This window comes from Haemaphysalis longicornis, unplaced genomic scaffold (genome assembly GCF_048455015.1).
Source record: "Haemaphysalis longicornis isolate Haplotype H1 unplaced genomic scaffold, Haemaphysalis longicornis Haplotype H1 scaffold_1, whole genome shotgun sequence".
In the NCBI taxonomy this organism is placed as follows: domain Eukaryota; kingdom Metazoa; phylum Arthropoda; class Arachnida; order Ixodida; family Ixodidae; genus Haemaphysalis; species Haemaphysalis longicornis.
This window is the reverse complement of record NW_027526203.1, coordinates 123,057,269-123,071,814: the sequence shown is the minus strand read 5'-3', so window position 1 is coordinate 123,071,814 and position 14,546 is coordinate 123,057,269. Positions and strand designations below refer to the sequence as shown.

General features: G+C 51.1%; 1 protein-coding gene across 1 annotated transcript in view; it reads right to left on the bottom strand.

The window, feature by feature from the left end:
- LOC144165783 (uncharacterized) overlaps positions 1–12,687 on the bottom strand; it is a 39,711-nt gene extending 27,024 nt beyond the window's left edge. Inside the window, exons 1-2 of the mRNA XM_077695557.1 lie at positions 12,222–12,687; positions 8,272–8,556 (exon numbers count right to left, since the gene is read on the bottom strand). Of these exons, the coding sequence (XP_077551683.1) occupies positions 8,272–8,556; positions 12,222–12,358 (422 nt within the window). The 5' untranslated portion in view covers positions 12,359–12,687. The remainder of the gene's footprint in view (positions 1–8,271; positions 8,557–12,221) is intronic.
- Between the last annotated feature and the right edge of the window lie 1,859 nt (positions 12,688–14,546).

The window sequence follows — 14,546 nt, the reverse complement described above, 5'->3', positions numbered from 1 at the left end:
ACCGCGATTTTTTTCCCGACTGCTATTCGGTTTACCGGTCTGTGGATGAATTACACTGCACGCGGTGCCTAAAAATTGTTGCGTGCCGCTTTGTAAGTCAAATGCCTCACGAAATCCGGAACTGTGCTACCATGAGCTGCCGTCCAAAGAAAATAAAAATGACCGCGTATCTGCTCCTTTCGTTGCAAATGTCGACAAAAGACGATAGCCTTTCGTCAACATTTGCCAAGTAAATGGCTCCCTTCGCTTTCCCGCTCACCTCTCATGCTGCATGTTCCTCTCCCGTCGCGCTCCTCCCAAGGTAAACCGGCTAGAGGGTTCTCAGGTTAATTAAAATTTACCGCGTTCCACTGCTCCAGGCCGGTGCCTCGCCGATGATGCCAGCGCTGCCGCACGGCAGAGATGCGCGTGAATCGAGGAGCCCTACTTCAACGTTTATTGGCGGTGAGATGTTTGAGTGGCGCCCCCTGGCTCTGACGTCGGCTTAGGGACTTGCGCCACTGTCGTATGCTACACTCCGCTTGTAAGGGGAAGCAGTGCCTGTGCTAGAAATCGCCCGCTTTGATGCTTTTGTGTATTACAAAGCGTATTTTTGGTAATTTAGTTATTTTTGCCAGCTTCTGACACATCTGAATAATTTCAAGCTGTATCCCCCACAAGTTTGCAACACACTAGGAGAGAGAGAACAACTTTGTCAGAGCATCGGTCAGATGATCATGTTTAACTCGTCTTTTCTATACGCCTCGAGCTTCGCGATCGCTGTGCCGCCTGCCGCCGCTTCTCCGCGGCGTTGACTGGATTTGCGATGCGTGGCTGATAGGGGCTCGTGCAGTGTTTTGGTTCTGTTTCGCTTCTTTTCGCCTTTCCGCGCCCCCCCAAAAACTTGTTATGGTGACGTCTATTGGCGAAGAGTACGTTTAGGTCACTTAAAAAGCAGTTGCGTCTTCGTAGAGTACGCGATCGCCTGCAAGAGCTACCCGGGGACGCGGTTCTGCGCGCTTCGTCGCCGCTCTTCCGGGCGTCGGCGACGGCAGCAAGATATCACCCATGTCATCTCCAAAACATCAGGCACAATCGAATTATACTACCGCTTCGTTTAGACCTGATACTGGCACAATGAGAGGTTGGCTTCATTTTGCAGCGTGGACAACGAATGCGGCTTCGTTTCGAATATATACGTCGCAGAAAAATATGTTTCGGGGATGTGATTACCCAATGCCGCATAATAACTTATGCCTTTTATAAGAATATAAACCATGCAAAACTGTTAAGTATATTCCAAGCCTGTGCGTCATTAAATATGTGCCCACACACGCCATATAGCAAGAACCAAGGCAAGTTAATGAAACCGCGGAAAAATAAATGCTGTGAAAGTGCGGAATTAAGAAACATAATAGCTCTAACGGAAATGAAAAAAAAAAACAGTGCAACTTCTGACATGCTAAAGACGTTCGTCGAAACATAAGCCAGGTAGGGTTCACTAGACCAACTATACGCGAAATGCGCTGCTATTGCGCGATACATTGGAGGGGGGGGGGGGACGCTGTGTACAAATGCGGAGCGGAATCAAGCAATGAACGTTTTAGTAATCCCACACACAAATCTCTCGTTCACTTTCCTTTTGTTTTTCTACTTCAACGAAGAGCTGATCGTACGGCGGACGCATTTTTGGAAGTTACAGGGTAGGCTGTTCAACAAACGATGAAAGGTGTCGTCCGAAGAGTGTAGTATGTGATAAGGCCCTCTGATTTCAGTTTCTGGTTTATTCTGCAGGCTCCCTGTGCTATATGACGATATTTCAAAGAAGCATTTAGTCGCGGACGCGGAATATATTCTAAGCCCGTCTCCGCGCTGCTCGCAGAGGATATATGTAGCAGATGAGTGTTTGCGGGCGCTCACCTCACGACAAGACGACTCTGTCGTGTGCTGATCCCCGAGTATAATTATGCATTGTCCATCGTACGTTTGTTGAATATTCCCGAAATTAACACAGACTGGCTTGTAAATGGTGGTGATCAATATATAAGGTATAATATTGGCAAACGTAACTGGCGTGCTGTCAGGTATGAGTGCTCCGCTGATTTGTAAGCGCACAAAACCGATTTAAATCGTAGTGTATAGCTGTAGCATGAACATGTGAGGAACCGGTGGTTACGGAGACACGCCTAGTAAATTCAGGTCAGTGTAACTACAATCGGCTCCATCATACGCCGGTTCCGCGACGCTGGCCTGTGACACACACCTGGCGCTTATACAGACCGAATATACCCCACTAAGATCGCGTCAGAAACATTTACACTCTCGTAAACACACCCTATTTGCGAACAGAGTGACTGCTCCACATAAACATGGATTTCCAGCGCCCGCAAATGGTAAAGCTCAGTCGTGAACGTGCCGCAAAAGCAGCAGCAGCACTGGGGAATGGGGCGCGGACTCCCGCGGCTGCTTTCGAAACGGGCCGCTAGGGGGATTTCAGTGGCGCCTCTACAGGCCGCGCTCGAGGCGTATACTCGGGAACAAGTTAGGAACGGCAATAGCTCATGTACGGTATCACTCCGCCTAAGCGACGGACCCGATTGTCAACGGGCGCGCGCGTTTTGAAAGGAGATTGCTATGAATGCGTGATATCGTCTGCCTTTTCTCACGTAGTTCGTTTGTCGCCGCAATAGTCGTTTATAAGCATATTAAGTTAAAAAAAATCACGGAAACGGCTCGTGCCATGTTCAAAATGTTCCCAGTAATGCACTACTTGCACCGCGCGGAGCAACATCCGGCTGCGGTGACGATGCACAGCGGTAACTTCCATTGCCGTTCTTAAGTTGTATCCGAGTATAGTTTATTCGCGAGCTTCAGTGCTCAGAGCTCCTCGATAAGTACTCAAAATGCGTAGGCTTCCCTACAGTATTTTTGAGATGCTCTTATGAAGACTCAACAGTCTAATGCTCCGTACCAAGCAGCGGGCCCCTACATGGGCATCGTACAGCAGGAAATAAAGCGGCTGTCTTTATTTCATTCGTTGTTGTTGACTTGTACCAGATGAATGGGTTTTTCTGTGCCCGACGCACTAATTCGGCACCGTCACAAACGTCTTATTAGTAGGTTTGGGGATGTTTGGGAGGCTCACAACGTTCGTGTGGATATTTTATTCGGGCTGTATGGCACGCATTCCCTTCACAAATTGGCTTTCGTTATGGCAGCGTACAAGAAGGTGAATATCCGCAGCGTGCGTTGTTTATTCACATGCAAATACAATGAGAAGGTTTGTGCTACGCCACCGCGGTCGCGCCCCAGACAACCTGTCCAGAGTACTCGAAGGTGGCATTTGTGCCCAGAATTTCTATCGTAACCATCGTTATCATAATGAACTTACTCTCAACCAGACTAATTATCACATGAATACGGTGTTGAAGGCTTGATATACTGGCTAACGACAGCAATAAATAGTATAGGTGCATATATTACAAGTATCAAAACCGATGAATATTTCGAAGTAGCTCTGTTGTTTTCAACCATTCTATGGCGTAAATAATGTTGTTGAAGGCAACATCTTGTAAACGTTACGATCATATGCGGGGCAGAAAACAGCTGAAGCTGCTGTGTCGAAGCAGGCTACAATGGTTCGTCGCCTTGTACAGGAAAAAGTGACGTAACAAGCCCAACAAAGGAAAGGGTCCAAGTGCAGAGACAAAGCTTGAGGTCAGAAAAAGCCACACTGCAGCCTCATTATTGGCAAAATGTCAATACAGCGAAATGTAATTTATAATCGTCAAGGTGGCAGAATTTTCGGGCTTGTTAACTGATATCGGCCGCGAACCTGAAACCGGGGTTTTCACTGAAATAGCCAACAAGCTCCTTTGCTTTGTCCCGCGGCGGCTTTCCACGGATTACGTGCCCCGCAGGGTTTTTTTTTTTTTTTTTACCGGGAACCCGAAACATAATCGATCGGCTGCGTAACCTGACGTTCAGTACTGGGCCAAAAGCTGTCGAAGAGGCAGGGTTCCTCATTTTCCGCATTGTCACGGACAACCACCAGACAAACGGTTATGTTTCGAGGCATAACACACTACAGCATGTTGTCCCATATGCAGTACAAAAATTAATCCATTATTCCTCTCTTTACACAAACCACCTGATCAAGAACTTTAGGACGAGTCAGTATTGTTGCTCCTCCGCTGCTCTCGCTTTGGAGCCGCCGCCGTCGCCTCTCTGATAGGAGCGCCACAGGCGATGCGGCGGAGTTAAAGGAAACTATTGCTCTCAGAGCACGGCCTCCGCGATCGGCTGCCGGCGGCGCGCCGTTGCTCCGGCCGTCCCAATCGCCCGGAGAGAGCGTAATTCCGAAGAGGCAGTTTCGCCGTTTCACGCCGCACCGCGGCGCGCGGAGCCGATGGTTAAAACGAAAGCCGGGTATGCTGCAACGCTTCTCGAAATGGCGTTTCGTCAACTTTCGCGCTTCGTATCGCAATAAAAAGAAAGCATAGCTGATGTTATGGATGCAAAGGGACTCATAGAACCTGATAATAATGAATTTATTTTACCTACGATTGCAGCTGTGCGACTTCTTTAACATGTGTCGCATGACGCCTTCGACACATGGACAATATTCCCTACTACCAATGGAAAATTTCTGGTGCTTAAATAACGTCCGGTTCGCTAAAAGGTGATTATTTTTCAGGTATTTATTATGCAGGCTTACGTACTTTACATACTCTGCATGGTCAATGCAGTTCAGTAGAGCGCGGGGCGCGATCGTGTCATACGCACGACGGATGGCTGCGCTCTTCTCCGGCCTTGGAATTAATGCCTGTTGGGTGGAAGCACCCGTCATATTTTTAGGATTAACACGTTTAAAGAGTATTACATTGAGCGATAGCCTCAAAGATATGGCAATCTGTTCTATACATGTGCATTAAGCAAGTTGCAGTTTCAATTTCAGTCGCAACAAATAAAACAACTTGAAGTCAGATGCACCCCGATTTCATTGTATTCTTAAACGTATTTCCGTGACCACAGACAAGCCCAATTTTCCCTATTTTAGACCCAAGACTAAATACATTTAAATTTTCAATTACTGATTTCGAAGCCCATCTATGTGTAAAGATGTAATGATGACAGGTTTCATGTTTGCTTTGGATATGTACACACTGCAGAGGCCCGTTCTTCCATACGAAAATATGCGAGACTTGTCCGTATGAAAAAAAATTGTGGCGACAACAGTGTTTGCAAAATCATTGTAGTGTGACATGTCTAATTGTTAGCTGAGTTGCACGCGCCGCAAAAAGCGAACATAAATTGAAATCTTGTAAATTAAAAAAAAAAAGGCATGTGTGTAAGAATATAATCAATAGGCTGCATAACAGGGGTTGCTTGGACGAGGTATCAAGCAAAAATATACAAATGTTCAACTTCTAGAAATAACTGGCAAAATCAAACACGCCGCCAATATAAAAATGCAACCACTGCGCTCGATTGTTGTCCATAACCCACCCTATGCGGAAATAAAAATATAACTGCTGTTCCAACAAGCGAGCACCCGATAATTCCGTAGCCGAGAAGTTTTCGCACCCAAACATCCGCGCACCTCAATGTCCGCACGGAAATGTCCTGCACCGATCAAGAGCAGCAATCACAGCGCGATTAACTTTTCAGTGCTGTTCCTCGAAGCTTCTGAGACAAGCGGACTTCATGACCCGGTAGTTCGGTTTGTCAGCTCAACAAAAATAAAGCTGCAACACAGTTACACGAATTCCGGCCGTGAAAACACGCAGCAACTCTGGCCCCACAAAGCCCGGTGCAAGCTGCCGAACCATCGGCTAACACCGCCACCTCGCGGCGCGTTGCGGGGTTAGCCAAATTACATGTTTTTGCTGGGGGACGCGCCGAATGGGACGGCCGGAGCAACGGCGCGCCGCCGGCAGCAAATCGCGTAGGCCACGCTCAGAGGCGGACAAAAGCATTCGGCAGGCTGCGCCAAAGGGGGGAAGGGGGAGATCGAGTGGTCGGTATTTGACACTGCTAGATGTGCGTAAAGCAAGCAGCATCCAGGGGCGGTATTCTCATGTTTTGTCCGCTTTGTGTCCGTTTCAAAAGTGTCAGTTTTGAGCAAGCCCTGATTGGCTAAAAGCGAACACCTGGATGTGACGCCTTGCAAGCTCCGCCGTGCTTGCAAGGCGTCACATCCGGGTGTTCGCATAAAAGATAGTTTAAAATAGGTTTGGCCGTTTAAAATGCGTTTACAAGAACATTGCACAAAAGTCAACCCAAAGCCGGCCTCAACTGGAAGTGCGTCACAGTAAAACGGACACAAAACGGACGTTTTCAAAACGGACAAGCACGAGAATACCGCCCCAGATCTTTACTTGTCATTCCTCTTCTTGGCGCCGGTATTGTGCGGCGGCTCTATGGAGGTGGTAACCTACATTTATTCCCGCATACACTGATGCTTTTGTTCTCATATTGGAATTGGAGTCCCCTGCGGCTGTGCTACTACCATTTCGCGTCGGTTCATCCAATAATTGAACTACAGCCGTGCAGATTTACTCCAAACTACGAATTCAGCTCCAGTAGCTGTACGTAACATGACAGTTAGTGCCGTTTGACAAATCACGTCTTAAAATATGGGAGTTATGGATGTGGCCTGTTACATTACCCTTGCACCTGATCTGCCTCTGCCCACGCGAGCGTGTGTTCATGCGCATTTTATGTAATTCTTGTTCTGGACCGCCCAGTTTGACCGACAGAAGCAGTGGATGCACGCATTCAGGCTGGCTTAGTTTTCCTAGACACACCCATAAATGTGTTTTCTTCGCACTGTTTGCCAAATAAAATACAAAAGATGATATTATATTAACAATTAATATTTTTCGGGTGCCCTTAAAGGGGCCATGCAGACAAAACACAAGTTTAGTTCATGCAAAAGATTGCCTCGTTATAATCATACTGACAGACACCACATTTAACGAAAACTTCGCTCATATAAGCGATATAATTAGGAAAAAAACGGAAATGGCCATGCGACCCACTAGCTCATTTCCCGCAACAGAACATACTATGTCATATGTGACAGCTCTGCGATTGGCGGAGGCCGGCAAAAGCAAACGCAAATTAGGCAGGGCTTATAAGCGTGTCGAACGAGCTATTTGTGCTGAAATTTGGGGCGCATTCTTTTTATATACAGTATGACTGGTGGGGGTAACAATTAAAGTTACGAACGAGCACGCAAACACCCAAGCAGTTAGAGCGGCACCTTCCCGGCTGACAGTGCCTAACGCAGCCGTCGGACGCGTCGAGTATAGATTTTGAAAGCCGACCAGCTCAAATCATTGAAGTAATGCAGGAAGTTGCAGTCATGCGCGAATATGAGTCGTTATATCCCACCGATGTTGCAAAAACCGAACAACCCTTGCTCATCACTTCTGCTATATGCGAACATCAAACACAAGGCACGCACAAGGTCGGTCTGTGAAGACTGCCAGACTTGCTGCACAAGGACAACTGCAACGCCAAGACATTGGGAGTTGCGCGACATTATCTTCAGAACAGAAGCTGCAAGAACTAAGGACTGGAAACACAGACGGAAGCTGGACATACAGTCTCATTGTCCGCTTCGCCTTGGCGACGTCAGGCTCTCCTGGAAGATGTGCGACGGTGCATGCACCGCTGGAAACCCACGAGGGGACGTTACGGTTGTGGACCCATTGTTTACCCACCATGTGACTATTTTGAGGGCCAGGGAGAATGTTAATTCCCCAGCCGGGTATGGGCCACGTCGCAAGGAAGAGGGTGCAGCGTTGTGAAGCTCCAAAGAACCAGATCCGCACGTTCAAGCTGTGCCGTAGAGCAGAGGTGTTAAGACGCGTCAAAGTAAGGCAACAGCGCGTAGTGATAAGAGGAGCCGCCCGGACCCTCAAGCTTTGGATGAACTGCAGGATTCAGCGAGCGCGTCGTCGGTAAAGAAACATGATAGGGAACGACGCCGGAACTTGATCCAGATGCGGTTCCAGCTGGAGAAACTAGCCAGCAAGTTTTGCTTGCTGTTCAGAGATTGAACTTAGGTCAGACGTAGTGGGGGGCTGTGAAGTTTAGCGTGGGTATGCGCAAGTCAATCACCACTATGACCATCGCGTAGGCCCCATTTCGAGCAGCCGGTCTCGCTTCCATCGTTCTCCCGTTACAGAGGCCATAGCGCCAGTCTACTGAGCCTGCGCCCGACCTGGCCATAGAGCGAGGAAGTTAGCCTGCGGCGTTCCAATGGACCGCAGAGGCGCATACCTGCACAGGATGTGTGCCAGCCACGAGGCGCAGTCGAAGTCCAGGTTGTCGGTGCGGATTGCGAGCTCGGTGATTGTAGGCGCCGCGGCGGAGCAGCAGGTGCCGCCAACACCGGCAGAGGACGGCGAACAGCGGCAGTGCGGCGCCGGAACCAGCAGCTCCGGGGGCGGGGCCAGACACTGGGCGACGGCGGCCAACACCTTGGCCAAGCAGCTCTCCGGTGCGTGCAGCCCTAACGAGAGCACGGACCGGTTGCTCTGGAGGGCCAGGCCGAGGTCCACCAACCTGCACCAAGGACACAGTTCGGGACACCCTAGCCCACACGTTCAGTTTGCTGCCAGGTGTACCTTGCAGCGGCCCCGAAGCGCTCTTTGAACATGCGCACGCAACCCTACGATTGGAGGAGTTCAATTGGCGAGTACATCCAAGCCGAATATAGCTTTTTTTACAGCGAAGCTGTATATGGAGGGTGCCTTAGCGTGTCTGTATCCGTGGGCAAAAACTCTGTGCTCTATGCGTGCGACACCGGGCATTGTTCTCGCGTATCGTCCAGCCTCAGGTGTTGTTTGCTGTAAGTGTCACGCGCGCTACGCGACGATAGATTGTGGTGCGTCGGAAAAAGCAGTGGTCGGTTTCAATCGAGCCTGAGCGGCAGTGCCGCCAGAACCTAGCTGGGCAGTGTTGAGTATGTGCTGCGATGGGGAAACCCAGTGTGGCTAGGGCACCCGAAGGGCAGCGAGCGTACGAGTATACAACGGCGGGAGTATGAGAAGCGACGGCGTGCGGCGAGAAAGAGCAACGCCGGAGACCGTGCTAGAGATGCCGGCCGTAAGCGGTCGTTCTGGACGCCGTGCTTAAGTGAAATAATAACGTGTTACAGGTACAGTGTAACGTGTGATTAACGCAACCGGGCCGTAGTCACCCGTGGTAGCTTCTCAACCACCTCCACCGGGTGGATTGGCCCGCACTTTTTTCAAGTGCATATCGAATGTGTTCATTGCTGCAGCTGAAGGAAAGCCGGCCAATAGCCCCTGCCCCGCTGTAATGACGCAATTCCAGCGGACCCGCCGCGGTGGCTCAGTGGCTAAGGCGTTGCGCTGCTGAGCACGAGGTCGCGGGTTCGATTCCCGGCCGCGGCGACCGCTTTTCAGATGGAGGCGAAAAGCAAAAACGCCCGTGTGTACGAGATTTCGGCGCACGATAAAGATCCCCAGGTGGTCAAAATTAATCCGGAGCCCTCCACTACGGCGCGCCTCATCGCCTGCGTTGCGTCGGCGCGTTAAACCCTACAATCAAATCAAATCAATCAGCAATTCCAGCGGTCGAAAAATGCCAAGACCGGGAAAGAGAGAAAACGTTTTTGAGCAAGATGGGCATGGAGCCGTCATTTTTGGCTGACTTACTTTGCGAGCCCCTAATCTAAGTACTGGTTTTGGACTATGTTCTGAGAGACTTGGACAAAAAACAGGGCCGATGCGGATGGCGCGCGTGCAGATGGGCTGTGCCGTGGTGAAGCGCTGGCACGGCCGCCGGTATGCGAAAGTACCTCTGTTCTGTCGTCGAAAACAGTTCAGGTGGTACAAACGGGTTAAGGCGCGGTCACACTAGGCCAGCACGACGACGACGCGACGCCGACGTCGACGAGTGGCCAAACCATCGACCAACTGCCGAGTTGCCAGACCGCATTGTCACACTACGCCGAAGGCGACACAAACACGTCGGCGGATGGGAAGTCGCCGCAGTCGCCGTAGTGTGACTGGCTCGCCGACCGAAGACGCCAACAAAACCGGTCGGCCGACCGGTCGCCCGATGCGTCGTCGGGAATCGACCGAGAAGCGAAAACTGCGCCCTGACAACATGCGTGCCGTAATGAATGCGGCTCTGTTCGTTAGTTTCTGTACTGTAATAAACTCAGTAAGGTCCATGAAGCCCATACAACTCAACGCTAGCGCTAATGCGGTCCATATTTTGGCTTTCGACGCTTCGGCCGTGCTCTTCGGCGACGCCGCTACCCCGGAGCTGCAAGCTGCATATGCGTGCGCGATCGGCTCGCCTCTAGAAAATATTAGGTCAGTTTCGTGCAGACGAAGACTTACGTAGGGGTAATTTGGGTAAAAGGGATCAATATCGGCCAAGGTTTCGAACGTAAAACGTAAAAACAAAGTACGGCAAGCACTATCCCCGCAGTGCGAAATCGCAGTCGCAGCCGGGCACACGTATTTTTTCGAGCGCTTTCGCGAAGCAGCGGAGTTGCTGGCGATAAGCTTTTGCGGTGACTTCGGGGTGCCTTGCTGCGCAAGCACACTGTTTAAGAAATTTCAGTTTACCAGCCAGCAATTCTGTAAACCAGCTAGTAAACACCGACGTGTGACACGAAGGACGGGCCTCCATCTAGTACACAGACTATTTGGCGGCAGAGTAGTGGTCTCGAGCGGTACGCACAGTCGGTCAACGTTGGCGTTTCAATTGCCGGCGGTGTTCGCCGTTTTTGTGTTTTTAGCGGTTTTTTTTATTAAGGGCATTGTTTCCGTATATATTCGCGGATCATTTTCTGCGTGATTTTGAGAAGCAACTACCTTTGTTGTGGAAAATTTCCTTCGAAACAGCGAGTGGCTTCTAGGAGCCACAGCAATCAATTTTACTTTTCTTGCACCGCGTTTCTCAAAAATGCGGTACCATGGTGCACTGCAAGGACTTCCCTATTAGAGGAGGTTAAATTTCCGATGACGTACAGGGGGGATTAAAAGATATACGAACGGAGCACACAGCCCCCGATGCATACCGCACCGTCTGGCTGCACTGTGAGTAAACTGCGCTCATGCTATCCATCAGACCGTTTGAGAGTGTGGCCTACTGTTACGGAAAATGCTTGATAAAAAAAAAAAAACGACGCGGTCATTTATTTCGAGGCGTCTTTTTCGGCTCTGCCGCCACTGAGCGTCCTGTTATCTACTACATTCGGGAGCCAAGCGCGCAGCAGGCTGATTACAGCTAGCATGATGCCCTTCAAAGATCATCCTGCTCTGTGGCGACGCAGCGTGAAAAGGCGCCTCTAAATTAACGACCGGCGTCGCTTCTTGATCAAGCATTTCCCATAAATGTATACGCTGCACTCTCAAAAGCTCTCGAATAAGTGCGCATGCACGCAGTTTACTGACTTTGCAGCCAGATGGTGCGGCATGCGTCGGAGGCTGTGCGCTCCGTTGTTCGGATATCTTTTAATCCCCCCTGTACGTACTAGATTATATGCATATTGTACGTGCTACAGAGGACTTTTCGCCGGGGGTTCATCCGTGACATCCGTATTATTACTGCTGCGGCAGCAGCGAACACAGCTATTTTTTTTTCTTTTTTGTCCGTGATCCAACAAGTTGAGGAGTACACACAGTACAAGCAGCGTATACGCGAGTACGCACGAACGGCTTAAGTCGCGGTAGCTGCGACATGATACTCCAAGTTCGGCTAGAGAAAGAAAGAGATCCCCGGCGGAGAGGCGAGGCGGCGGAGTGGGTCGTCGCGCGGTCGTCGGCGTGGTGTGACCAGCGCGTCGAGCGACAGCGCGCAGACACCGACGCCCCGCCGATTTCTCGCCGACGCAGACGGTTGGCCTACGGTCGGCGTCGGCGCAGTGTGACGTGGCCGCCGACAGCTCGTCAACACGGTGTTGGCCGACCAAATCGGCCTATGGTCGGGCTAGTGTGACGACTTTGGGAATAACTGAGAACTGGCGAGGAATAACAAGACAGGTACAGATGGTTCAGTGCTCATTCTTTTCTTCTTTCTTCGTCCTAGCTTCGCATCCCTTGGCTTTGGTGCTGTCTGGCCCTAAATGCCCTCGCACCGTTGAACGACGCATACCACCACTACTTCTTATCTTCTGTTTTCCCCGCACGCCCCGGCACCACCACGAAGCCATTTTGCACCACCACCAGCACAGTTCGGGCGCTCACCCTGGCTCGGTGACTTGCGAGAAGTTCACGGCGAGGGAGGACAGCCGCTGGGCGGAGCGGGACAACGCGCGGCACAGGGCCGAGAAGTTGTCGGCCGAGAAGTTGCCCGTGTCCAGGAGCAGGTGTGCCGGGCACATCTCGGGTGCGGACAGGCAGGCGAGCAGCGCCGGCACGTTCCGGTCGCTGAACGGGCCCGCCAGTTTCGAGGAGAGTACGGCCACCAGCACTGCCTCGCTCAGTTGGGACCTGCAAATGGGAATCACTTGACGGCCCGACCAGGTTGGTTCGAATGGTGCCGCAAACAAGAAAACGGCGGTTGTCTGATTACAGGCCCCATCTGGCACAGAGTTGCTAGTGGACGGTGATTCTGCTGCAAGCACGGAAACGCGATCATCAAATTATTTTTCGGTGGCGCACGTGTGCGTCTGCGCAGTTTTTGCCTAGCTTGTGAGAACTTTCTATTTCAGGGTGGTTTAACACGCTCAAGCTGCACCTGTGCTACTGTGAGGCGCGCCGTAAAATTGGGGCCTAGGCTTAGTTAGGACCACCTGGAACGTCTGCCGATATCTCGCCACCGGGGCGTTTTTGCTTTTCGCCTCAACCTGAAAAGCGGCGAATCGAACCCGCGTCCCTGGACTCAGCAGCGCAAGGCACCGCGGCGGGCCTCTTGTGACCTCCCGTTGCGCTATTACCTTTCAACCGTTAGAGCGGCATGTTCCTTGTGAAAATTCAGAGCAGAATCACCGTGTCCCCATGCGCATTTATTCATCCGACCAAATGAGTGATAGGTTGACATGTTCAGTGTAGACTTGAAATGGTCTTGGCGAAGCTACGTGACGGGCCAGGGGTGTGCATATTTACACCCACACCTACCACACAATACATGGAAAGCACAAATGAGAAGGATCGCTGTTCTGCTGAGCCCAAGGTCGCGGCGGCCGCTTTTCTGATGCAGGCGAAAGGGGAAAACGCCCGTGTGGTCGAAATTTCGGCGCACGTTAAAGAACCCCAGGTGGCCAAAACTAATCTTGAGCCCTCCACTACGGCGCGCCTCATCGCCTGTGAAGCGTCGGCGCGTTACACATCATAATAAAATAAGTTAAGCATCGCGGCTACGAAAACCCACGGACATACGTATGCAATTTCCCACAAAAAAGTTAACCGCACGCCAACAACATTTAAACGTGCGCCTAAATAAATGTGCGCTCCCACTTCATGCAACAATTGTTAGCATTCATACGAGAGGACAAGAAGACACAAAAGCCGCACACGTCAACGCAATAGAGACGTTCGAGGCGTCAGAGCTTCGGTATGCAAGATTTCGCGCGTGAGACGGCTTGAAGGACTATGAACCCGTTAAATCACTTGCCTGTCCTGCACTATGGTGACAAATGCGATGGTCGCACAGAACGTGCTTTCGTGCATAGTTCGCGCGATAGGGGTCATTTCGGAGCATTCCCCCGTGCACCAAAAGCGCGTAACGCATCTGCTTTATATAGCGAGTGCTTTGTAGGCGTAATAGCTAAGCGCACTGGTGGGCGCAATGGGGACGCGTCGTTTGACTACAGCTTTATAAAGGGTTCGGTTCCCGGCCGCGGCGGCCGCTTTTCTGATGGAGGCGAAAAGCAAAAATGCCCGTGTGTACGAGATTTCGGCGCACGTTAAAGATCCCCAGGTGGTCAAAATTAATCCGGAGCCCTCCACTACGGCGCGCCTCATCGCCTGCGTTGCGTCGGCGCGTTAAACCCCACAATCAATCAATCTACAGCTTTATAAATAGCGTCCTGCCCATAGAAGCCGGCGACGATGGGAGCCAGCCATGGAGCCAGAACACCGAAAGAAAATTCCTGTGTGGGGACGGCGCGCTCCGTCAGGTGGTGCTAAAATTAGTCCTCAATTTCGCCAGCTTCCCCTCGTTTTCAGTGTGACATGCGACCTCTGATATAAAATGTGGCGGTTGCATCAATCAATACCGACCCTACAAATCAGTAACTATAACTCCAGGAAGCACGTCAAATGTACAGTCGGCAAAATAATCGTCTATAACACTCGATCGGCCTGCTATTTGCTGATAGCGTCTGGTTGGGAGGCCGCTAGCATGTGAGCATGCGCGGCCCAATCAATGCGATCGCCGTCTCAATTATCGCTTCGCCGGCCGCCTGGGCTTGTGCAGCTACATTCGCCGTGAGGAGCGCTGTCCGCGGTGCTGCGCGCGCAGGGACAATGGGGATGAGATAACCCGTCACAGCGCGCGCTGCCCCGAAATTTTCGCGTGCATTACTTTTTGTGCGCATCCAATCCACTGTGCGTGTATTCCGTGCACCG